This window comes from Ambystoma mexicanum, chromosome 7p (assembly GCF_040938575.1).
Source record: "Ambystoma mexicanum isolate Mex_15411 chromosome 7p, UKY_AmexF1_1, whole genome shotgun sequence".
NCBI lineage: Eukaryota > Metazoa > Chordata > Amphibia > Caudata > Ambystomatidae > Ambystoma > Ambystoma mexicanum.
The window spans coordinates 11,835,860-11,862,698 of NC_090939.1; the positions used below are offsets into that span (position 1 = coordinate 11,835,860).

Genomic DNA, 26,839 nt, shown 5'->3' on the forward strand with positions numbered 1-26,839 from the left:
CCATTTCTTCTGCGGACCTCAAATTCGTACACCTGTACGACCGTTCACGTCTTGGGAAATGAGTGGTCCGCCTTCACTCAAGGCAGGTTGAATCCTTGGTAAGTGAGTGCCGGGAAGATCTGTTTTCGAATGGCTCTGAGACTTATTATGCCAAAGGCACAGGAAACGAGCACCAAGACAATGGGCACATCAATCTCATAGTGAAATTCTTCAATACTGATCAACGGCGGCTGGTCGACCATGATCCTACCCCGTCGAGTTGGGGCTAGCTTACCAGTGCGCTACCAGCCACAACAAGATCTAATGACACAGAGTATGAAATTAGCTATTAGAATTCGAGAGGACATTTCTTTTTGAATACAGATATTAATGAAATGTTTTTGGGGGTAGATAAAATCTTTTTGCAGGAAACTTGGCTAAGGGAAACCCCTGCATTTGATGGCTATATGATAATTTGTAAAACGGCCTGAAAGGGTGTTCGGTGGGAGGGCTATTAACCGCTGCGAGAATTAGGAGCTCTTGTACGATTCATCACATGAAGACGGCCTGTTGATATCCAAGGTGTCAGATAAGATTGATGGGCATCAGGTCTTTACTCTTCTGATTAGCATTTACTATAACCCACACATAGGGGACTTTGACAAAGTTGTGAATGAGGTTGAAAATGTGTTACTCTATTGGCATGCACAGGATGGGGCGGGCCCCATAGTTATAGGGGGACGTTAACTGTGAATACACGCCGTCTCCTGATGAGTCTGGTGCAGTTGCTGCCAGGCTTGTGACACAGGCTGCGCACCAGAAGTGGCATCAGATGCTTTCTGTTATCCCTCCTGCAGCACCAAGTAACACCCATCCCCTTGGCAGGCATACATATTATGGGTCTCATGTACGCTCCTTTCATGCTTCTCCTAATTTCCTTATTCAGAAACACTCTCTGACTCAAGGGTGTTGCAGGTGGAAGTTGCCAAGGCAACGCTGGCATCCACTGCATGCTCGGAACAACACGACCTGCGCAAGAGGCAGAGTAAGGAAAAGTCACGTGAGAGCAGATACTTAGGCTTACAGCTCCCGTACGTCACTGCTTCTGATTTTGAAAATCGCGGGTTTTGTTTCTTGTCCAAATCACTGCCATACTTTGTTGCCAGACCTCTTGCTTGCCCTAACGGGATTGCTTTTGTCATATCCCCGTGTCTTGACCTTGTGACTCTTGTGAACGAACCTTGGCTCTGCTTACGGATATTCTACACCCTTGCAGATTTTAATCTCTTGTTTCCTGCACGGCCACGACCCGGACTGCTCACACAGACAGTCTGCCTTCATCACGTTTGGTTTCTTGGATTCCCGCAAAACGACACCTCGTACTGTCCCCTGGATTGATTTGGTCACACTGAAAGACTGCATCAAGCAACGTCGTTTTGGGTGCATCACAAGTGTGCCTCTGCCAACGACTCACCGCGCCTGGACTAGAGACTTACACAAGTGGCGCGCACTGTCGCTAGGCATCCTCGTTCCGTCGGGATACGTGGTACCAGGAACTAGAGACTCATACCATCAACCGCATTAGGCGTCCGCGTGCCGTTGTGTCTAGTTCTGTTTGGTTGAGTAGGCTTGATGCTGCAAACAAACCACGTGGCCGCTGGCTTCCATACTTTGTTTTCCTTTGCATAAAATCACGGTAAGTCGCATATCATTGCATCTGATACTGCATCCACCTCTCATAGGCCATATCACAGTAGTTTTCTCTGTCTCGTTGGTTCTACATTGAGGAGGTTAGCAGAAAGAAATATTCCACCACTTTAAGAGGACAACCCAACTCAATACAGGTCAGAAAAAGACCCCTCTCTGTCTTGATCCATATTGCCTAATCATAGTGCAGTCAAGTGACTGTGTTCTTTGTTCCTTTACAGTTTACCCCTGTATAGTGCTGTGTTGCATCTTCCAATTAATTGATCCCTCTGCATGTTACACTCATTCAGAGAGATACATTGGTAGGAAGAATTCTTCGGCTACACTTCAAGTTCAACTACCCGGATTCTGACAGTCACATCCTCAACGATAAGATTACATTTTCATCAAACACATAGATCTGGCCAGGTTGAAAGATCGAAAGATAATAAAAAAACAACTAAAGCTACCACTGCCCCCTCTTATTGACCCTACTGCCGGAAGGAGTTAGAGAAGAGTTGGAGTCTATAGGAAGTAGAAATCTCATTATCACCGGTCCCAAGGGTAGACTGGTTCTGCAAAGTCGAGTCGTAACGCGGAGGTAAAACATAAGAGATTGGACAGTTGGTGGGATGGACTCGCTCTGGAGGACAGGAGGGGGGGCAGCAGCACTGGCACTCTTCCCCGATTTACTATCCAAATTGGGGAGAATTGGGGAGGAGGCTCGGGTGTGTGCAGCGAAACCGTTGGTAAACGCCAAACGCAATCCGTTTGCCAGAAAGGTAGTGCATAGGTGTCTCGCGAAAGCAGAAATCAGGACAATAAGGAAGTGTAGTTTTAAGACCAGCAAATAGAAGCGCAGATTAACATTATTGAGGCAGAAGCACAGACTTTGAAACAAACATCGTAAATTACAGCAATACATGCATAACAACCAGGAGTCATTGTCACAACTAGTCAAAAAAGATACGAGGGATATGAGGTGGGCACTCAACAATAAGAGCCTACTCCAAACTCCTGCTCAGGCTTCTGGTGTGTCGGAGGAGGTGTGGGTGTACTACCTCCAGCACAAGTTCAGTGGGAGCCTGCAAGCACCTAGCGCAGAAGGGACTCCACTGGGACTTCCAATTTTACAGGGAGGACAGAGTTGGTGATTATCGATTTAAAAAAAATCCCTAGCCAGCAGCCCGGATGGTGTAACGAACCGAACAGGATTCTGAAAAATAATTCCCAACTGTGGGCCGAGATCTTGTGTAATCTCTTTGAAGAAATAGCTAGGAGTGGGATGTGCCTCAAGTCATGGCTTAGCGCTATTGCATTTCCGGACTACAAAATGGGAGATGGGGGTTCACCGAAGAGCTATCGCCCAATTTCTCTACTAGACATGACATCTAAGGTCTTTGCTACTTTTATTTTGACGAAGCTGAGAAACTGGTCTGAAGCGACTCATCGCCTGCATCCACTGTTAGGAAAGATTTCTCTTGGGTCCAATTTTCCCTCCATTTATGGACCCCCAAACTTTTTGCTTTTGTTTGGCTATCCTAACCTGTCTTTTTCCAGTGGAGCACAGCCTCCAGCTGCACCCTTCTGGGCTTTTACTCACTTGTTATGGGGAAACTGACACGTCCTTCAGGCTGTCAGGACTGGGAAACTAGGTTTTCCTTACTCTTCAACTATGTTGCCATTTCTTGGTTACTTTTTATCTATGTGCCAAGTACCTTACAGTAACACGCATAGGGGTCCTTTAGTTTTATGGCCCTAGCCACCCTCTTTTTGGTGTTTGTACAAGTGTGCCTACGACGAACTAATAATAATTTTTAAATCGTGTTTATGGACCATATCACATGTTTGGCCCAACAGTGTGGCCAGTGCCGAAAATGGCCGTGCCAAAAAGTCTTTTGCTCTGTCCTTTGGCCATTTTGTCCCTTTGTCTTCCCCAACGCCTGGGTTGCATGCAAGAGAGCAGATCTTCCATTGGCTGTCACAGATTTGAGCACGAAACAAATCTTGGATAAGAGAAGGGGCTCTGCATCCATTCTATGTTGATCACCTGAAGTTCACACCGAACTACATAAGAAGCCAAGCATCCTGATCAAAAGAGCAGACTCGTGGAACCGCCAGAGACATGCTGGAAGGTTTGGAACCCTGACCCCGCTGTTGTACCGTAGGACCCCTGCTTTTGTATTGTACCAAGAAGGCCTGCAAGGGCACTTCGACCCTTTGGAGTAGTGGGACTAACTACTCTCGGCGCCTTCTGCTTACCCTTGCAAAAAGCCTCTTCGGAAGCATTCCTGGGCCACCCAGCAAACTGATCAGCTTGAAGCAGGGCTATTGTACAGGAGCGCCGCTGTCCCAAGTTGAGACTCAAGACTTTAGGAATCGCTCGCTTGTGGTCCTGGGCCCTCTCTCACCAAAACTAGTTGTCCTAGCTCCTCCGAGTCACAATTTATGAGAGTGCGCAACGCCGCAAGTATTTGCAGCCCGTGTCACTCCGTTGTGGTGACTGTCGGTTTAAGAGCCTGCAGACCAGCGTCCCCCCCCCCCCCCCCGTGTCCTGAGATGTGCTGCACCAGAACTATCCTTCTCTTTCCTTCGAGAGCAAAGTCTACTGTCCCGCAACGAACGATCATCCTATCCCACAGCCGCTGAAAGCCGAAGTGACCTGTAACTGCAGGAGTGAAAACTACTAGCGTACTGGTCTAGACTGGCAAAGGTTGGCCCGGACTGTGTCGAGGGTCGGCGAGTACTTGCATCACCTACGGCACATCCATTATTTTTACGTATGAGAATCCTATAAAAGAGACTCACCTTAGCTGAGCTAGCCTGCGCTCCCCAGCTATTCCTGAACTCTGAATGTCGCTCTATCTACAAGGGTAGACCCCTCCTCCAGGAATAGGGCTTTTCTATATCGCCTCAACCCACTTTCTGAACAGCTACAATTCCCTGAAGAGAATCCGCTTTATGCACGACTGCACGTTGTTAACGCAGTGCTGCACATTTGAGCATAAGGCTCCTCACTTCTTAGGGCTGGACTGCACAAGATAGGGATTGACTTCAAAGAACTGTCTAATGCGATACCGGTGCTGAACTTACCTCTTCTGTTGCAGGTTGTGGTTATTTTCTCCCCTTTCAACAGCATTAGGGTAAACGCCTGTATATATGTCATATAGTGAAAAGCGTGTGTGGCAACTTTTATTATTACTCTGCTTTATTTGTGTTTAGTTATGAAGGCCTATAATAAATGTACTTTATTCTTATCTGTCTGGGAGTATTCTGTAGAGTTTTACTGTGTGTGCTCATTGTGGGCTTCCGATCACTCTCACCCCTCCTGAGACTTAGTTTTGACCACCTGCTAACCTACCATAGATTGGCCTGGTTTGTCCAGAAGGTTCCCATATTCTACTAAACTAGGGTGGCCTCCTAAAGTTCTGTCAACCAGGTCAGAGTTTAGAAATGCATCTTAACAGGCAGTCAAAAATAGTCTATGAGCATTATCCCAGCTTCCACTAATTGAGTTTTACAGGTAAAAAAATCTGCAATTGTCCTTTATGGCTGCGAACTGTCCAATATCAGGTGCAGGAAGTTCTATGACAAAATGGAGGACAGGATCTTGAAGCAAGTTCTGGGTCTTCCACTTTCAGTTCCGGTCAGTATGATTAGACTAGAACTATTGGCTTTTGTTTCTGGTTTTCAAATGAGTGCGTGGCCCATGCTTGCACTCAGTTCCCAGGGTCCCCCTTCTCCGTGGCCACCGTCTTCACCCCTTCCCTCCCCTGGACCTCTTGCACCACTTGGGTAACGTGTGTACCTGTTTGCTTCCCACTGGAAGGTACCAGCATTTACCCAGCAGCTGCAGTTTCTCTCTGGGCTCTGGTCACGTTCGAGGATTTGTCGCGGTCGGCAGCAGCTTTCCTCATATATGCTTCTTTCCGGCGGTGCGTCCTCTATGCTGGGCGCTTCGCTGGTGCTCGGGATGCCCGGCGGTTCCAAACAGCAATAATATGAGCAGGCCTGGCTTCTGGGACTTTGCTTGCATTCTCCTTGGGGGGCATACCACATTATATGAATATAGTCATCCCTAATCTAATAAGGGAGTTCCTCCCCCATGTGATCCTCTCTAGGTGCACCTACTCCCCAGGGGGACTATGGAATTGTGGACGCACCACCCTGGCCCAATGGGAAATGTCTCCCACCTAGGGGAGAAGGGACGAAATCCACTGGGCTATCCTATTCAAGACCTCAAGAACTGTCTCACTTGAGTTCTAAACCACTATCTAGCTAGGCCCAATCCCGACGTCAAAAGCTACCACTACATGCATGGCCCTTAGACCCTCTGCAGCCGGATCTTCGATTGAAGTAAGTGGGCCCAGCAATTTTGAGACTCCTAGGGGTGGTCTCTCAGAGTCTGAGTAAGGGGTAGGAGTTTGCATACCTGTTCCCACCTCCACATCTACCATAGGAATTGTATAGGCATAGACTCTCCCTTGCCTGGTCATGATCAGTGGCGATCTGGCCATGGATTGTCCTGGGCTTCCCCTAGAGTGGTGGGATTTCGAGAGTAAACCTAACCTATTTGACTGACTCCTCCACTGAGACATTTACCTACTTGTTCCTCACTTTTAAAGACTTCAAGTTCCCTGAAACTGTTACTTAGCTGGGGCGTTGACTCTTTCTGGAGCACTCGGCCTGCAAACCTTCGCAGGGAAGGACTTCTTAAGTGTTAAGGGCCTTATTGTATAAGGCGGGCATTGGCTTCTATTGCTTTTCCGCTGTGTTTGACCCACTTTGCTGGTTGTAGGGTAAAGTGTAGGTGCTCTCTAGTCAGATGCCCAGCTGTGTGCATGCATATCTGCATAGATTTGCCTTTGGGATAGTTACTTGTATGTGATCTCATATGTCTACAGTGTTTTGAAGGCCTCATAAATAGAGTATTATTGCACTTCTGCCCAATTTGATTTATACGAGGGGTCGGTGTGTGACTCATTGTACCATAACACCACCCCCAGAGCCACTGCTTTGATAGAGGTTGGCTAGACCTAAATGTCAATAACCCTGCAACTAGCGTGGTCCCCCCGAGCCCTCCCGCGGGGCTAGTTCTACAAATCCATCTTGGCAGGTTCCAATCCTCAAAATTCTATCAAGAGATAGAAGGCCCTCTTGATTTGCCGCCATCAAATTAGGCATCGGCTACCCTTTAAAGAAAATAGCTGAAGATATGTCTCTGGCTATATGCTTTTGCGTGATGAATTTACTGCTTTATAGCCGGTGTGGAGAGTATTAGTCGCACCTTGCAGCTGCTCTGACACTGGCCACTGCTGTCAAGTGGTTACATGAGGACGTTATTTAAATAGTTTTTACTGTATAGGTGATCTGTTTTACACCCTTGACACACCCCCGTGTATTGATTTGCATTTTATTTAAAAGTTTGAGTAAAACAAAATGAAAATACAAAAAAAGGAGTGAAGCAAGTATTGATTCTACAGCTTTCGTTTCTGAAGGTGGGCAACGTGCCATGGCGGGTCCCCGTCAAGAAGCCACAGTAAGATAATGTATACCGTAAACGTAGCCATTTTTCTCAGCTGGGCTTCTCTTATTTTACCAGCTTGCCCCAATCAATTCCAAGGAGCAATAGCAGTTAACAGTTGAGGAATCAGAAAGGAACTCTTACATGTAATTGCGGACCGAGTCGGGTAAGATGACCACACAGCGCTGCCCTTCCTTCAATTCTTGTGCAGCCTTCACTGCAACAGCCATAGCACTACCAGAGCTGCCCCCTGCAGGAATAAAACCACAACTGTTACATCAGGGAGAGGGGCACCACTTTAAGCGCACATGTGATTGTGAAAACTTTATAACATTCAGAAAAGCTTTGTATGAAATGGTGGTTCAACCAGAACCTCAGAAAAGTACAAATTTCAGATAAAATGAAATACGTTAACAGATATAATGTAGAATTTGAGCCTATGCTCACCACATTTACTCGGAGAAGGAACTAGTTGCCCCAGCATGCCAGCTTCACTGCCTAAGCAGGGTTCGCACAGGTGTAGGCCAGTTCAAGCTTGTGATGGGCATTCTGGAGAGGACCAAATGCCCGCCCCTTCATTACCAGATTTCACCCTTTGGTCTCAACCCCCTCGGTCCCCTTATTGCATAGATGTGGTCCATTGCAACTGAAGCAGCCTTGCTCTAGCTCTATAAAAATACATTATTTTGCACCTTTCACCCTTCTCCCACCTGGCCGCCACCATACACAGATCACTGTAGACCTCTGTGGTGGTGGGGACCAGGAAAAAGAAAAGATTCCTTTGATGACTCAATAAAACTGTATTGCTCTTTCAAGTCCTGGTTCTCCAAGGATGCATGCGCCGCCTTGATTCCCTGTGGCATGCATCCTCAGAAAATAGCATCAAGTGTAGAGGAAATAACAAGTTAAAGGGGTCACAGACCACGGTGAAGTGTCAAACACACGCCTCCTGACTGTGCACAGGGATCATGCAGAGATCTGGGTGTGCTTGCACCAGAACTGCAGATTCTTCCCCATCCTTCACCCCCCAACAAGGAAATGCACACTCACTGGAGGTAACACGTGCACAGGTATGCATGCATGTGCACAAGGATGAGTGCATATGCCTATGTGTCATACATTCTAGGCCAAGACCAGAGGCGAGCATTATGCTTCAACTTCTTTAATTCTACTCTCCAGCAGTTTCAACAAATAAACAGAAAATTAATAACTCTCTCATTTTCTTTTTTTAAATTACATTTCCCTCTGATCACATTCCTTTTTGTTGTCCATGATACTTCCTGTCCTTGGCCATCAGTCACTTCCTGCTCTTCAGCAAAATAAGTTCACTTTCTTACAGAACAGCGTGCTTTGATGCGTTTGCATGTTTTAACTAAGTGATTTTTCTAATGTACTTTACTGTGGCAATACTGTTTGCACTATAAGTGCGAGACATCTATAACGCGCTTATAGTCCAAACAGTATTAACACATTACTCTGATAAGGCTATCGCTGAGCAAGAAGCCTGCACGTAACCCAACACAAAGGCAAGTGCTGTGGCAGTGGAAAGAAGGTGCAGAACATCACATGATAAAATACAAAAAAAATAATAAAATATATATTTTTTGATAATTAATAATTACATACATAGACCAACAATAATTAATAATTACATACATAGACCAACAGAGTTTGATAGGGGGCGTGCAGTTCAACCTACTGGTTCAGGTATTGACACACATAATACAGATATTAATCATGTCAGAATATGAGTGGCGCTGGAGGGGTAGAGGAAGCAGAAACCCTGACAGCCTGGAAACATCTAATGGCCACACTGTTTGGGCCCACTCAAAACTGGTCGAGCGACCAGGACCCAGAAGAGAACACAGTAGATGGAACCCCGCTGCAGGTTGAAGAAGCAGATTGCGAAGTAGTGTAGGCTTGGTTGGGGGGGGAGGGGGGGAGTCGCAGTAGACATGGTTTGAGTTGCACAAAATCTGTAATATTGCAATATGTACTGCAAGTTTGGTTGTTGGTTGTTTGTAATAAAACCAATAAAATAGTTAAAAAAAAGAATATGAGTGGAGCGAGGAGGCGCCAGCGCAGGACCTAGTGCTTAGCCTAGCGCTCTGACGTCTCAAACTACCAACTGCACCTCCTCAGAGGTATTCTTCCGTTCCTCTCCTCCCCCACCGACCCAGAAGCTCTCTGTCTCTAGAGCTCTGGTTCTCTCTAGGCTGGACTACTGCAACAACCTCTTTCTGAATCTACCTGCCTTCACTTTCCGCCCTCTGCCACTCAGCCAGAGCAGGACTACAAAACTTGTCCTTGGCCTCAAGCCCAGGGATTGTATCTCTCCAGCCTTGAAACCTCTTTATTTGCTCCCAGTGGCTTCAATGATTATATTCAAGACCCTATGCATTGTCCACAAGGCCTGGGTCCAAAATACCTTCAACTCTCCCTCCGTAAATACCTTCCCACTCAAACTCTTCGCTCCTCCAACTCCAACTGCCTCAGGGTCAGTCTCTTCTCCAAGCAGCGAGTTGTGGGTAGATCTCTTTTCTCGGCTGGGGCCTCCCTCTGGAACAGCCACCCTGCCATTCTGAAACTTGAGGTTCCGGAAGCACCTCAAGACCTTTCTCTTTGCTTCTGCCTTCGTTCTTCCTCTGCCCTGCTGATCAGTCTGCTTCGGCACTGCGTACCTGGTACCCTCTGCTTTCGGGCCCAGGTCCCTGCCCACCCAGCCACACACCCGCACTGCCTCCTGGCAACCCTTGCACTTGGATCTGTAAGCCTACAGTCTCCTTACCTGCACTTTCAGACACCCTTTGTCTGCGCTTTAAACCTCGCACTTGCCACCCTGGTGGCTGCGCTACCAGTTGTTTTCTTTGTATCACTTGCTCAGCACTTTCCACTTCTCCCCTCTCCCATGCATTTTCCCCTTCCCTCTCCCAAGCACTTGCGTTTTCTCAATGTCACTGGGCCTAGTAAGATCGTTGTTTTGTCCTCCCTTGTTCCCCTCCCTTGCCTTTTTGCGCTCTAGCAGATCTAGCAGAGCGAGCCAGAGACAAAAGGAGAGGACGTAGACATCGAAACCCTTGCCAATTGCGTCCAGCGGGCAGTCTGTCTGCTGGGAAACGCTAATTGTACTTTTTCCTTGGAGAGGAGGAAATTACTTCTCTTAAAAAACAAAATCGATGCAAAATTGAGCAGCCTCGTTACGTACGAGGCAGGAGAGGCAGCGCAAAGCCTACTCTTTGGAGAGAACTTTGGTAAGGAAATGGGGAGATTGGTAGGGACCTACACCTCCCTAGAGAAGGCACAAGCCTCGATCTTCTACCTCGATCTTCCCGAGCAAATGTTTTGCCGGGACCGGCACTATAGGGGTCGAGCAGCCGGTCGGTTCCAATCGTCACAAAGACCCAAGGGCGTCAGGGTACACTACTGGTAAGCGAGGCAGCAAGACTCCTTCCCAACCAGAGGGAGGTATCCCAGAGGCCGCAGGAGTAGAGGAGACAGAAGAGCGCAAAGCTCTAACACAGGCGAGACTGGCTACTTATCCGCCAGTAGGGGGAGAACATTACAGCCCTGGCAGAACTGCTGTGCACTTTCCAGCAATGCTTGGGTGCTGCAAACGACTAGAGGCCTATAGCTAGAGTTTACTCAAGAGCCACTACGAAGAGCTAGAGCAGCTTGAAAAGAAAGAGGCCATCGATCTGTGCACAGAGGCTCCCAAATTCGTGAGCAACATGTTCCTTGTTCACAGGAAAGAGAAAGCCAGGCCGCCATAAACCTGAAAGATTTGAACAGTTGGTTGATATACAGACATTGCAAGATGGAGGGCATACATCCTCTAAGGGACATTTTAAGAGAGGGAGATACCTAAAAGAAACCTACCTCACAATACCCGTAGATGCAGAATTCCGCCTGTTCCTAAAGTTCAACTGGGCAGGGCGATTCTGGCAATTCAAGATGATACCTTTCGGTCTCGCGGCATGGGCGTTCACCGAACTCATGAGACTGTTAGCGGCAGCTATCAGAGAGAAAGATTTATATAATTATGTGCCAGGACGATATTCTGCTATTAGCAAGCGACAGGGAGACGTTGCTGTACCAGACGAGCTGGGTGAAAGACCTCTTAACATCGATAGGTTTCTTGATCAATCCAGAGAAAATCAGACAGGACACTGACGAGATGGGTTTCGTGGTAGACATGAAGAAGGCAACTCTAGAGCTACCAGTGAGGATGATCCAGGATATGAAGAGGGATCAAAGTACGTCTCGCCAAACAAGTTATCTCTCTTCGAGCACTAGCGAGAGTAGTGGGACTCTTCGAGTCTTCCATTCAGGCCATATTTCCAGGGCCCCTCCATTACAGGGCACTCCAGAGACTGAAGATCAGGCATCTGCAGCAAGGCCAGACAGTGCTACTCGACCAAGAGTCAAACACAGAATTACAATGGTGGCTACGGAATATGGACACGTGGAAAGGGCGAGCCATTTTCAGAGACACGCCAGATCTGGTCGTGGAGTCAGACACCAGCAGAGTAAGCTGGGGGACTCGATGCGGCGCACGCGAGACAGGGGGCAGGTGGAGATCAGGCGAGCTAAGACTTCATATAAACTTTCTAGAACGGTTAGCTGGGTCGTTCGAAATAAAAAATGTTATGAAAGGCAGAGTGAACTGTTGCATACTACTGAAGATGGACAACATCTCAGCAGTCAGATACATAAATCATCAAGGCGGGACAAAGTCCAGACTACTTGCGGAGTAAGCAAAAGATTTCTGACATTATTGCCTTCAGACGGGGATCTCAGTAACAGCCGAGTATCTCCCGGGGACTCTTAACATGATAGATTGGAACTCGCGTCATTTGACGACTCCAGCGACTGGAAGCTCAGCGAGGAAGTGTTCGGTCAGCTGGAGCAGTTATGGGGTTCGAAAGACAGATTTATTCGCAGTATTAGTGGCAGTACCCATATTGAAGTCGCAGGTTTGGTTTCCAGGAACTTTCCTCAGATTTCCTGTGGATTCTCACAACAGGAGAGCAACTGCTCAGGGACCCAGCTGGGTCGTTTCATCCTCTGAGGGTGAGGGGATGCCTTCCCATAATGGCGTGCAAGGTATCAGAGAAAGATGGCAAGTGCCAGGCATTTCAAGCCACTCTGCGCGGCTCTTTGCAGATTCTTGGGCCTACTCCATGCGGCGGTGCTACGACACAGTATGGACCAAATGGACAGGCTGGCACAGAAGGGGAAGTATTCCTCCTGTTTCTGCCCCTGCAGTAGCGGCCCTTAATTTCCTGGCTTTTCTCCTAGAAGAGGGCAAAGCCTTCAGGAACACAGTAGTGTGTAGGTCTGCAATATCAGCAGGGCATAAGCAGGTGGATGGAGCGCCAGCAGGAGATCATCTGTCGGTAGTCAGGCTCATGAAAGGAACCTGGTTCTGCATCCCTCTGGGTCCCAAATACACACGAATATGGGACATGAACATAGTGTTAAAAGTTCCTGGGGAACTGGCCATCGAACAAATACTTATCGCTGACACAGCTATCAGGAATAATAGCACTGTTGCTGTGTCTGGTGTCACACAGACAAGTCTCAGACGTTAGAGCATTGGAAATGGATAGGAAGATGTACGGACCGAAAGGAGTTACCTTCACACTAGCTAGGAGGACGAAGACGAACTCCTCCTCGATTTCGTATCCCTACTTGACGGGCAGCCAAATCTGTGCGTGGCTGCTTCCATCACGGAGTACGAGTTCAGGACAACGGAGCTACGCCCAGCGGGTGTGTCCCAACTGTTGAAAGCCCTATAAAGGAGGTCACTACGGCCACCATCGCCAGATGGGTCAGCGAAATCATGCAGCAGGGTGGGATACACCGGACACAATTTGGGACCCATTTAGTGAGGGGCTATGGCATCAAAAGCATTCACAGCTGGTGTAGCCCTGGTGGATATTCTGCAGAGCGGCAGACTGGACTAGCGACAGCTCGTTTAAGAAGTTAATTTTAAGCCAGTGTCATCTGTGGCGGAGACAGTGATCGAGAGCTCTGAACAAGCATTATGCCTGACACAGAATGAAGATTCATACTACATATCACAACGGGAAACTGTTTATATAGATTCAACTCACAGTGCATGCTCGGCAGAAAAGTAATGCTTGCCTCCGGGTCTTCAATAGAATCAAGACTCCTTGCACAGTATGCAAGGGTAATCTTCATTCTCAATACAGCCAGGAAAGCAATTCTCACATACTCAAACAGAAGTGTGCGTATGTAAAAGAGCTAGAGAAGGGATTGGGGGAGGGTGAGAGAGAGATATGATTGGTTATTTATAACCAGGGAGACAGAGACAGACACCCCCCTGAGGGAGAACAGTCCTTTCCACAACATTTATCTATGGCACATACAGTTAGGGCAGCAGGGACATTTACACATTGTGGGTAACGAGTACCAGTGCTGAAAGGGTATACGGTGCCGGAACAGGGTGTGGACTGTGAAGGGTAGTGATCAGGAGGAATACGGGGCTGTGTGGATTTAGGTGGTGAAGAAGGTGCTCTTTGAAGAGGCGGGTATTGATTTATTTTCTTAATTGCATGAGGGTGAGGTGGAGTCGTCGGATGTTGACTGGTATGAGGTTAAGTATATCTGAGGCATGGACTGAGAGCGCTAGTTCCCTGGTTCTTGTTTGCATTTCTGTTGCTATTGTCATAGGTCAGAAAGAGGACACAGACTCTGATTAGACCCATCACTGGTATATTTGTTTAAAGAATGTGACTAACGCCCATCTTTCCCTATTCTACAAGGTGTCCCTACCTAGCGAAACTGGCTAAGTTGCTCGTCAGTAATCAGTGAATGGCTATAAATGATACCGCCCGTCCCTAACCTATCTGACCCTACCACTGTTTTTAACCTAGTCAGGAGAAAGTTTCCCTTCTCCGGAGGTTTCTTGGCTTATCTCTAAACCACTTTCAATAGATGATCTTTTGTCCACTTTTATTAGTTGGTAAATTTCATTCAATATTGTCTTGGGCTTTTGTTTCTTGTTTTCCTCTATAAAGGAGTGATCCTGTTCTCCTCCCATGGTAAACTTATCCTATAAGTGAATGTTCCTTCTAGACCATTTCTTGTTTTCAAGAATAATAAACCTTTATTTCCTGTTTGTGTCTGGATATATATCTACAATGTGCAGCTTATTTTAAGGTTTCTATTTGATATCTTGACCTTCTATTTTACTTATGCCTGACTGGTGTGAATTGCTATGAATTGGGCTACTTACTCCCACAGTATTCGTCTACTTCTCTCTGCACTAATTCTAGAATACTTCCCTCTTGACCGAGACAAATACTGACCGTTCCCGTGTTGATTCTCACTCTTCTTTCTGATCTCGTGGTATTATCTTTCTCATAACTATGACGAGTATGAGGATTCCAATAATGGTTCTCATTCACTCCCTCGGATCTCCAGTTATCCCTTTATCTTCCGTTCTTATGGGTAACGTCACCTGTGTCTCATTTTTTGAGGATCGGCTTCCTCTCCTTTGTAACTGGCATCTCATGTCCTTTGACCAGTTTCTCCTTCAGTTCTTCTTGGATGGCTATACAGTATCTGGCGTATGGGCTTGCCCCGAGTCTGCCGTAGCAGAATGGTGTTGGCGTTGTTGCAAGGATCCCTGGTCCACCACGAACCTCCCGTGGTCATGCCACCAGTTTCAGATTCTTTCTATTCCATGGCTTCGAGAAGCCACACATCCAGCTTCACTTCTTCTGGCCTCTTTGCTACCGGTTGCAGCACGCCGATCCCCTCTGTGTCTCACGACTGCAGGACGCTGCGTGTCTCACCTGTGCTTCCCCCTGAAGTCAGTGTCTTGCGGGCTATTACTTCACTTCTCCAGGCTCCTCTCCTTCTTGAACTGATGTATCCCTGGGGCTTCCCATGTGCAAGTCTTTGGTCCTCTTTCTCCTCCCTTGTAGGCTCTCATCTCCTCTATACGTTCTCTTCTTCGTCCCAGTGGAACGGGAGCTTAGAAGGAGTTTTTCTATTTTGTGTTGGCAATAACACATATCGGCTTTCTCTTCACAGATATTATAATCAGAGAGGTTCAAAGAAGTTATTTTGGCAGGTCCGCTACGAAGTTCCTCCTTGGAACGGGAGTCTTTGTTCCCAAAGGGGCGAGTCTTTCCGAGTGAGGTCCCACTTGATTCTACCCTTAGGGAGGGTATTGCGGAGCGGGCTCACCTCCTAGCCGCACATGGTATGAGGCTCCCCATTGAGGAGGATCGATTTCCAACGATTCGTCACACTATGGTCTTGCCAGGTGTGGACATCTGGTGGTCCACTGATGACCAGAGATGGTGACTGTGCCAGGTAGGCAGGAGTGTGCATGGGAACAGCTCTGTATAGGATGCAGCTGGCTGTGATAGCGATGAGTACTTGTAGAGGTAGCCAGTGAAGGTCGATAAGCGTGGATGTTATGGGATTGTACTTTGCAGAGACCTTTGATGAAAAATGGTGCAGTGTGAAGGACCCTTTTCATGGATGCTGCAGGGTGGTAGCATTGTAGGGAAGAGTAAAGCTTGGCAATTCCTCCTTCCGGGTGAGAAAGGATCATGGCCTTCATAGTGGATCTGAAGCTGGTCGCTGGGCGATTATCTTCAGACGCAAGCTTTACAGACTTCGATGGCAGAGTCTGACAGAGAGAGAATGGGGAGGTAACAAAGACCCAACAGTCTCTAAGGAGCTCTACATAAGCAAACATACAAGGAGGAATGAACAGTGAAGGTTGCAGAGGCCAGGATGGAACCAATGGAGGCCAGGGCAGAGCTAAGCAAAACGAATGTGCACAGGGCAATGAAAACAGGCAGGTCTCGCACATTTAGGGACCTTTTCATGAGAAGGTGGTGGGGGCTGTGGTGCTCCTGGACTCCAAGATGAGGAAACGTGGAAGTGCAGGGAGGCTGCCAACACCAGTCACCTTGGGAGTGGAAGTGCAGGGAGGCTGCCAACACCAGTCACCTTGGGAGTGGAAGTGCAGGGAGGCTGCCAACACCAGTCACCTTGGGAGTGGAAGTGCAGGGGGACTGCCAACACCAGTCACCTTGGGAGTGGAAGTGCAGGGGGACTGCCATCACCAGTCTTCTTGGGAGTGGAAGTGCAGGGGCTGCCAACACCAGTCACCTTGGGAGTGGAAGTGCAGGGGGGCTGCCAACACCAGTCACCTTGGGAGTGGAAGTGCAGGGGGGCTGCCAACACCAGTCACCTTGGGAGTGGAAGTGCAGGGGGGCTGCCAACACCAGTCACCTTGGGAGTGGAAGTGCAGGGAGGCTGCGAACACCAGTCACCTTGGGAGTGGAAGTGCAGGGAGGCTGCCAACACCAGTCACCTTGGGAGTGGAAGTGCAGGGAAGCTGCCAACACCAGTCACCTTCAGAGTGGAAGTGCAGAGAAGCTGCCAACACCAGTCACCTTGGGAGTGGAAGTGCAGGGAGGCTACCAACAGCAGTCACCTTGGGAGTGGAAGTGCAGGGGGGCTGTGCAGGGAAGCTGCCAACACCAGTCACCTTGGGAGTGGAAGTGCAGGGAGGCTGCCAACAGCGATCACCTTGGGAGTGGAAGTGCAGGGGGGCTGGCAACACCAGTCACCTTGGGAGTGGAAGTGCAGGGGGGCTGCCAACACCAGTCTTCTTGGGAGTGGAAGTGCAGGGGGGCTGCCAACACCAGTCACCTTGGGAGTGGAAGTGCAGGGGGGCTGCCAACACCAGTCACCTTGGGAGTGGAAGTGCAGGGGGGCTGCCAACACCAGTCACCTTGGGAGTGGAAGTGCAGGGAGGCTGCCAACACCAGTCACCTTGGGAGTGGAAGTGCAGGGGGGCTGCCAACACCAGTCACCTTGGAGGCTGCCAACACCAGTCACCTTGGAAGTTCTCTCAGGGAGATACTGTGTCCCTCAAGGAGTGTAAATAGATCCTCTTTGATTACCTGCTGTGTACACAGGCCTGACCTGCTTCCTTCCAACTAAGAAGAGCCTTTCAGCTCCACAACACGGATGGCAAAGGACAACAGGATATCAATGATCACCGGTTGTGGCGTAAGAAGACCCCATCCACCATATAGAGGAAAAAGAGGCTGGACATACAGAAATCAATGTTGCTTAAGGCCACAATGAAAGCTCCCTATAGGCATGACATGTTCTCCTTTGCTAAAGTTAGGCAGCAATTAATATTTTGGACTCGGATCAGTGCCCTTATCAAGTTATGGGCTGGCTATAGTCGCCATGCCGAGGCAAGGGTTCTGTGGTAAGTTCCAGGAAATTATACTCATACCACACCAGGTTGTATGCAAGGTTTTTACTTTATTTTGCTCAGGAAGGGAACAATTACAGCATTGCCCTTAAAATGGTCCTTTTTATTTCAAGTCCATCCAGTCTCTGGTTAGGACCTTCCCTCAGCCCCTCCAGGATGACTGTTTACAGCATTTTCTTTAATTCGCTTAGGCGTATCCGGTTGTCTCTGGCTCTGCTTCAGTCTCTCGTTCCGACAAGAAACATAATGAAACTCATGTTTGAGCCCCTCCTTTATATATGCTACAGGCTCCTCATTGGTTCTCAGGTTTCCCATCCTTTCCTCCTCCTTTGAAGTTATTGGGTGATTGACTTTCCAGGCACGGGGACTGCAGGTGTGGAAGCTGACCCTTCCTGGTCTCCTGTAGCAGACTGTCCTGCCATGGCGTCCTGGGCCACACTCCTACGCCGGCCACTGTAGTGCCAGTCACCTCTTGCTGTCAAGTCAAAGTCAGTACGTTGCTGGGTCAGCAGTGAGGCTAGAAGGTAAGTTCCCGACTCCAGGATGGGCATCACTGAAGTTTGCAACAGCCTCCAGTCTTTTTTCCCAGACATAGGTCCCTCAACGCTATTGGGAGGAGTCTTCATGTGGGCTCGGCTCAGGGAGTCCAACCCTCAGCTTTCCAGGCCTGATGCGTCACGGGCAGTGCCGTGAGGTTCCCTCTCCGGCGGGGCACCTCTGTCCACACAGGGTCAATTGCAAATTCCATTCTTGCTTTGGGGTTTGAGGGTCTATCGTTGGGGCCTCAACCCCTCCTCTTGAGGTCCATTCTAAGGCCCTCTGCTATGGGAATATAAAGAAATAATTGAATTTGGTGCATCAGCCACATGTTACAATGCTTGTTATTGGCAGCTAAGAACAGATGCCTCTTGCTTCATCATGCCCTTTTAACAAGGTTACATTTAGGACTACATTGGGCAATCTGTTATTCGTCAGTTAAATTCAACTGTGCTTGATAATATTGTTTACACATTTCTTTTTTAAAGTACTATGTTGTCCCCCTTAAGAGTCCCAATTGTCGCCCAAACAATTACTGTAAACCAAACATACAGCAACGAGAAATAAAAACTGAATACCAGCACGGTTGGCAAAGAAAAGAAATGCGCACACCTCTTGTGAACCTTTTTTCTCATATAATATAAAAGCAGGAAACCTATATCGCCTGTGGTAGGTCAAAATTAGGAAACCGACAATGAGGAATGATTTTCACAAGTTTGATTTCTCCCTTCAAAGAAAGGAGGCCTAGCCTTTCCCCAAGTCAGTGTAAGTAATCCCTACTCTATAGAAAAGAAAGTCAAAAGTGGTGCTCATCAGGATGTCAAGATGATGAAACAGAAATTAGGTCTTCTGTCCAGAACCCTACTCTAACCTAGTTTCTTTCCCTAATTTCTCAAGCAAAGAAAACGCAAAACCACCAAGACATACTTTCGGCCATACCCAAATAAAGGGACAGTGGCTGGCTTCTGCTCCCCACCCTTGTGCATTTTTAACATATGCCCTTGTCTATGTGAACAGTCCCAAGTGTGCAGTTTGCATATTGGAGTGTCGTCTTGGGGCTCCAGTGTGGTCGGTCTGTCCCACTCGCTCAAATCAGTCTCTTTGTTCCCACTCAGGGGCGCCTGTCCTTTTAACACCCACCCCTGACATGTCTTCCTTCTTTCCCCACTCTGGCTCTCGTCTCTTTCTTTCTCCCCACTTTGGTTTTTCCCCCACTCTCTCTCTCCATCCCTCCATTCTCTGGGGCTTTCCTCCGTCTCACTTGCTGCACTGCCCACCTACCGTTCCGCTGGAGTCTCTGCATACCTGTTTGTGATGGGCGGTGGCCCTAAAGAGGCTTGAGCGGTCTGAGCAACGCCCCTCTCTCTGCAAGGGTCATTGACACAGCTTGTCTACTGAAGTCTGCGATGGTCCGCGACTCCTCTTCCTTCCCGGTCGCTGCGCATCAGGATCGCGAGGCAGTTTCTCAGCAGTCCATCTCCTCAGCCACCCGACACTCTATGCTCTTACTTGTTTTGCGATGCTGGCAGTCTTCTGCCACCCGTTTGCAAGGTACCAGTGCACTCGCTAGATGTGCACCGTGGCCTGGGACACCTCGTCTCGCATTCACGCTCTTCTGCCAGCCGCACACCGCGTGCGCTGCACCGTCCTTTAACTCTGCTGGCTTCATGGATCCCCCAATTTGATTGGTTCCTTTGCTGACGTGCCCCCAGGAAGCTGTTCTTTCAGCCTTTTTGTGGTTTCCCATAAGGATTGAGTAGAATGTGGGTCAGAAGCACTGCTTACCATTAGAGGGGTCATAGGGTTATCTTCAGTGATGCATCTGTCACCACTATTTTCTGACCAAAAGGAGAGTGTAGTATATAGACACTCAACAAGCTATTCTTCTAAGAGGTGGCTTCCTGGGAGAGGATCACTAAGCTTCGCCCTAATGTCCTGAGGACTGAACTACAACGCTGGAAACCGTGAAAGACTTCTTGGAATTAAAGAGATCCCCACACAGAGGAGAACCTTGTCATCTGGACCACTGACCAGCCTGCTGTATGATTGACACCCTAGGCTGTGCATGAATAGGAAAAAGCTGCTTAAAAGGTGAGATTCTTGGGACTACAGGCAGAGTCGACCACTGGAAGAAACATCCGAAGAAAAAACCATGAAGAGAAGCTTGCTGCAACCTCCTGGACCTTGTATTGCCCGGTGAAGCCCTGCTGTTGTGCGGACCTCTTTTTTCACCTCGACAGAGAAGCTCTGGACGGCACAACTTCTCCCCCTGGGTTGGTGGGACAAACTAGCCCGTGACAATCTCTACTTTGGTGCAATCTGACTTGCTGTGGCTCTCCAGTCTTGCAGAAGCCCAATGCAAAGGGTCGAGTGTCCATAGCCGAATGCAGCATCGTCAGCAGATCGAATCTGGCCTCCTCAGGACACCCCAAAAGCCGGAAATCCCGATCCGGAGTCCCCTCACCAGAGTCCCGCCGCACCGAGGGAGCAAGGAAAGTCCAACCAGAGATATTCGATCTGCATCAGTGCTGTTTGCGAAGCGCTGAAACGGCAAAGTGCTGCTGAATCGAAGAGAGCCCATAGCTGCTGAAGGTCTTCCGAGTACTGCCGCAGGAGCCTTCCAGACGTCCTCCCTCTTGTCCCCACGACTGAGGCTCAGGAATCCGGGTCTGCTTGGCTGTTGCGCGACAGAATCCAGCTGGACCACTTTTCTTCTAACCAAAGGTCGTTTTTGGGCTTGGTGGTACTCAGCTTCTTGCCTTAAGTCATGCATTCTCACTTGTGAATCGCACTTGCTTAACATTTTGAGTTTACTTCAACTCCCCTTGCACAGGCCTAACAGCATATGTTCCTTCAGTGATTTTCTGGAACCATCTTTGGCTGTCCTGGCTCCCTAAAGGCACCCTTCTAAATCCATTGACTTTGCCATTGATTATCCTTCATAGGTTGTAATTTGTTGAACACTTTTACTGCTGGGAAAGGCTTACCTAGATTTCATTGGAGGATTCCAACTGTCTTTACTTTATAAGAAAGTATGTTCTAATTGTTCTTTGACCCTTCCTTCCTGAAACTCAGTCTAAAAAGTATATTGGTGTTTAAGATAAATGCAATACTATCCTTGTTATTGAAGTCGCTTCAGTGTGTAGGAGAACTTTACTGTTCAAAAGTTATTCCAAGGTTTGCTTGAATGTTACAAACAATTGCCTTTTTTTTAAAGAATGCTTAACTAAAACTTGATGTGTAAATAAATATATTTATAACTGAAACCATGAGTGTGTACGTGTTACATGGTTACTTGTATTGACTGATATAATCTGTACAGCTTTACAGCTCACATTTACCCCTCTTGAGATAAGTCTGGCTGCTCAGTCACTCTACCAACTTGTGTAGTACAGACCTATACCAAAAGGTGGGTTACCTAATACCAAGCAGATAAGTGTTGTATAGTCTCACACAGTGTGACTGCACCAATTCTTACATAATAGTTTTTACCAGCACATGCTAATTTCCTACAATTTACTAATATCAATCTTATCCCGATATAGCAACATTTTTCTCAAATTTACAAAGTTTTACCTTAAAACTCTGCCATTTCCCATCTTCTAGCATCATTTTTAACACTTCTATACACTTTTTGCAACTTTTTCCACTGTTTTTGCGTTTGTCGGTGTCCGAGAATGTCGGACGTCATTGCTGACTTTCCGGACAGTGACACGTGACCGCTTGTACGCAGCATGACGTGTTTGGGAATGCGTCCGCACTTCGCAATAGGATCCATGCTTCACGGACAGTTCGGAACTGCACGTTCTACTGATCTAGGACCTTTCAAGCTCAAAATGTTCCCCTTGCACAGCTCCTGCACCTGTTCTTACTCATTATCCATTAGCAATCTAGTACAGAGCACATACTTGGAAGAATATTAGCAAAATTGCTATTTATCTTAAAAATGGCATCAGCTATCGCCATCCCTCCTCCCCAAGAGCCTCCACCACCAGCAGCTGGAGGACCCACACAACAGAAAAAAAGCGCAGTACTTCCAAAGACAATGAAGAGGACCAAGAACATGAGGTAGAGGAAGTGCCTACCTCTGCACACAGAGAGAATTATGGGGGTACCAGTTCTTTACCACTGTTGGGAATGTGCCAAAGGCTAAAGCTACCAAAGTGAAATGCACGGAGTGCAACGTTGTGCTCAGTCGCAGACTCCCCGGACAATACTCCTATGGGACTACCTCCATGTGCTGCCACGCCCATTCCAACCATTGCAATGCTCCTAGAAAGGCTGTTCCTTTCTTAGCAAGCAGTAGGCTGTCTTCCTCCAACTCATCTTCCTCAACCAATACTGTAAACACACAGCCTACTTCTGTGGGGCACAAAATCCCACCAGCTGCCTTGCAAGCAATAGAAGAGGCTGTTAATCCATATCTTTCAAAGACAACAGTACTCTGTATATACTGCAACACACCACTCTGCAGGGGGAAGCAATTTCCAAAGTGCTTTTGAAGCTGTAATCAAGGTGCAGTAGAAACACTGCCCCCTACATTAGATGTAACACACGCGCAACATCTTCCCCTGTCCCCCTGCCTCTCCATATTAGTGCTTGGTGCCTCTTCTCACATTTCCCTCCCCACCTTACTTTATAACCTCTCCTGCAAACTCCCCACCCACAGAAAATTAACAAAAAACAGCAACAACTAAAAAAGTTTCCTTTAGGAACCACCTTTCACAGTTAAAAAATAGAACTAAAAAAAGAAAGTCTTACAGACTCCAAGTACTTTACATTTCTCAGTAAAGAACATAGACTCATTAAGATTTTCCAACATTTCCATTAGCATTTTGTGCTCTGCTAATGGTAATAATGTAGCGTTCATCCCCCGTTCTAGGGACTGGACAGGGGGATAAGAGCCCGGCAGCCCAATCTCTCCCACCACTCTTTAGCCGTTTCTTGGGGCGGAAGAACTTCTTCTACCTTCCCCCTCGATTACGGTGTTCCCCAAGGCTCTGTCCTCGGACACTTCTTATTTTCTTTATATACTTCACTCCTCGCTCCCATCATCTCCTCCTTCGGGATTTCTCATCATTTCTATGCCGATGACACCCAACTGTTCCTCTCCTTTTCTTCCTTCACCTCTGACATACATCTTAATGTCTCATCCTGTCTTACTGCCATTAAAAATTGGATGTCATGTCACTATCTCTCTCTTAACACTGACAAGACTGAAGTCTTGTTCTTTCCATCAAACACAATTCCTCCTCCTTCACCCCCTCCCTCTATTCAATTTCCCCTTTCTAGTCTCCCCATCTCCAACCATGCTCGTAATCTTGGAATTTATTTTGACTCTTCCCTCTCCTTTAACCATCATATCTCCCTCACCTCTCGGGCATGTCGCTATCATCTCTTTAACATCCGCAAAGTTCGTTCCTCTCTCACCTTCCATGCTACCAAACTTTTAATCTCCTCCCTGATCTTTTCTCGCCTTTTCTATTGTTCATCTCTCTTCTTTGGTCTTCCCGCTTCCCACCTTGCTCCCCTCAAATGCCTTTATCACTCTGCCATCCGCACCATCTGTCTTCTCTCTCCTCATGACTCCATTTCCAACTCACTTTCTCAGCTAAGATGGCTTCCTTTCCATTCCCAACTTAAATACCGCTTCCTTTGTCTGGTCTTTAAATCTCTTCACGACCTTGTGCCTCCTTACCTCTCTTCTCTCATTTTACACCCCCCCTCTCGCTCCCTTCGTTCTGCCGATCTCTTCTTACTTTCAGTTTCTCCCACCCCCTCGTGCCTCTTCTCGTTTCCGTTCCTTTCAGCTCCTTGCCCCCTTACACTGGAACTCCCTACCTTTCTCTATCCGTTCTTCCCCTTCTTATTCTTCCTTCCGCTCCTCATTGAAATCTCTTCTTTTTCATTCCCCTCCCTGATCCCTTTCCCCCTCTCACCCTTCTTTCCCTCTTTCTTCTACCCTTCTCTTTGTTCTTTATCTTCCCCTTCTCTTCTAAATCTCCCTTCTTCCTACTATTCACTTTACTCACTACTCTCATATGTAAATTGTTTTACATGCTGATTTTCTGGGTTGATTCATGTTGACCGTTATAGCTTCTCTACTGTTCCATGTTTAATGTATATTTTGTTCATTGTAAAGCGCCTTGGATTAAGGCGCTATATAAAACAATAAATACAAATAAATACAAATAACAAGAACTCCGGACTGTTATCCCCGTTCCAGCACCTGCAATGGGGGAATGAAGGCCATTACCATCCCGGGTTGCGAAAGCGGTAACCCGGGGTGCTAAACTGTAGAAAGGAAAATCCTTTTCCAAGATGGCAACCATGGAAAGGGAAGGCGGGGCTCTGAACAGAGCCCCGCCTTCCCTTTCCATGGTGGCCTGCAGAAGGCAAAGAGAGAACACTATGACCATATTACCGCAAGCACATTTGTTTCCCTTACAAATCTATCCCACTTTCAAAAAACTTGACCACATAACAGGTCTCAGGTGGACAGGGCCACTTTATCCCTGTTGGTCATCCCTCATGTTCATGGCCAGTAGCCAGATTGTCTGGGTCATGACCTTATGCCATGATCGGACAATCTGGCCACTGCCCATGGCCACAGGCTATCCCTCAGTCACCAAAGGTATATCACTATTTTCTGTACCTACATTAGGACACTTGTCAAAAAATAAAACACAGACACATTTGCAAAACCATGCTTTCAGATCTTTGCCAATGCTCGAATTTGCTTATACGAATTTGCTGGAAATCCGCCCAGGTTTTATTTTTTCAAAAGTGTCAAAATGTACGTACATACAATAGTCATATAACTTAGCCCCCACTTGCCAAAATCCATTCAGACTTTGCACAAACATTCAAGGCTCTTTCTGAAAACATGCGTCTACATTCGTCAAACGGCAACAAAGTTATAAGCCATCTAAAAATGATGAGACCTCCCCTCTAATTTAGCCCCCTCTTGACAAAACTCCACCAAACTTTGCAAAAATATTTTTATCTATTTGTCAAATGGCACCACATTTATAAGCCTTTACAATATTTTGGGACCACCCTCTAATTGTGTTCCCTCTTGATAAAACGGCACCACACTTTCCAAAACCATTCAGAATCGGGTCTAGAATGTAATTCCAATATTTCAAGCAGTTTCTTTGAGTGGCGCCAAAGTTAGGAGCCATCCAAAAACTGCTTTTCACCAACCCTGTAATGCACAAATAAGCATAGATGCCCCGAACAGCTAAGATGTTCGCAAACATCTCAGGACTGCCTTGGACTGTCCGTGGCCATCAGAAGAAACACGCCTGTTTTTTGGCTTTTTAAGGCCATACCCCATCCTATTCTCATCACCGCTCACCTCACCAGAGATTGTTTGGTAAGTTTGACAAGTGCAATGTTGTGTTTTTTTTTAATTCAATTTTATTGGTTTTTCAAGGCAACAAAGCATTAATACAAACAATGGCAACCGGGCACCGGCCTGTGCCAACTTCAATTAGAGAACCGTAATACTCTGCTGTATACACCATCCTTTCCCCCTCCCGCACAAGACCCCTAATGATGGGGCACACGATCCACATCTCCATGAATAACCGTTTCGGGCAGCTCCAACCGGGCATACAAGGAATAAACATAAATGGACTTTACTTGGAGAAGTGCAATAAGTCTTATACCACAACCAGTTTTCGGTCCGGGTGGGGTACATCAGTTAAGCTCCTGCATCGTCCACAACATTGGCTAACGCTTCCATAAATTGCAGCCAATCAGTCTCAACCTGCGTGCTGGAGCCGTGTATTGCTGATGTTAGTCTCTCCATGAAATAAATGTCTTTGGCCACCATCACCCATTCCCTCTTTGAGGGGAGAGATGTTCTCTTCCAAGTCCTGGCCCGTACAGCTCTGGCTGCCAATAGCAGGAAGTGTGTCAGGTCCGGGAGTTTCTCCCAGTGGTTGTCCCTGTGGCGGAGACCAAATATTAATAACAATGGGTCTGATGGGTAAACCCCCCCTCCAGCCAGCTGAGCACTTCTGACCAATAGACTTGTACTTTCCTGTAGGACCACCACATATGCCAGTAGTCGGCTCTTTCCCCACATCCGTGCCAACACAACGGGACAGTGTCTGGGAACATCCTAGAGAGGGAGATTGGGTCGTACTGCCACCTATGGAGAAGCTTGATGGCGTGGGACTTGTACTGGCATGAGATAGAAGTCTTATATGCCCTGCTACATAGCCTCCCCCAGAGCCCATCCCCGATGGTACAGCCCAAGTCCCTTTCCCATTTCCCTCTGAGGCTCTTAGTCGTTCCCTCGCGGGAGGTTAACAGTGCTCTGTGAAGGAGGGAGATGAGGCCTTTCATTTCAGTGTGGGAGTCTAAGATTTTCTCAACCGGGGTAAGCGCTCTTTGTAAGCATGATTTTAGTTTCGGTTTCATTAGGATGCCCTTAAGGCGCAAGTATATGAGCGGGGAGAGCCTGCCGATTCCCAGTGCCGCTTCGAGTTCCTGGATGCTTATGAAAGTGTCTTCCCTTACCAATTGGCCTACCCTACACAGGCCCGCGTCAAACCATGACTGATAGTGTTCGTGGCCCGGGGTTTCTTCCAGGACTGGTGTTGACCAGATGTGGCTCAGAGGAGAGGGCCATGTGGTGACTTTCTCGCTAGAGCCTTTCCCTACTAGTGCTTTCCACATTGTGCCCAGTATTGGGTGGTCCCTAATTCTTTTGGGGAGCTTTTTCAGTGGGACCCATAGCCATTCACCCACGGTAACTGGGCGTAAGTAGACATTTTCAATGTATACCCATTGTTTATTGGTGTCCTCTCTAAGGTGGG

General features: G+C 47.6%; 1 protein-coding gene across 4 annotated transcripts in view; it reads right to left on the reverse strand.

The window, feature by feature from the left end:
- Positions 1 to 26,839, reverse strand: part of LOC138525617 (cystathionine beta-synthase-like protein) — a 398,784-nt gene that overhangs the window by 131,900 nt on the left and 240,045 nt on the right. For all 4 annotated transcript variants that reach the window (XM_069635667.1, XM_069635666.1, XM_069635665.1 and 1 more), the window contains exon 11: positions 7,334 to 7,439. In XM_069635667.1, coding sequence (XP_069491768.1) covers positions 7,334 to 7,439 — 106 coding nt within the window. The remainder of the gene's footprint in view (positions 1 to 7,333; positions 7,440 to 26,839) is intronic.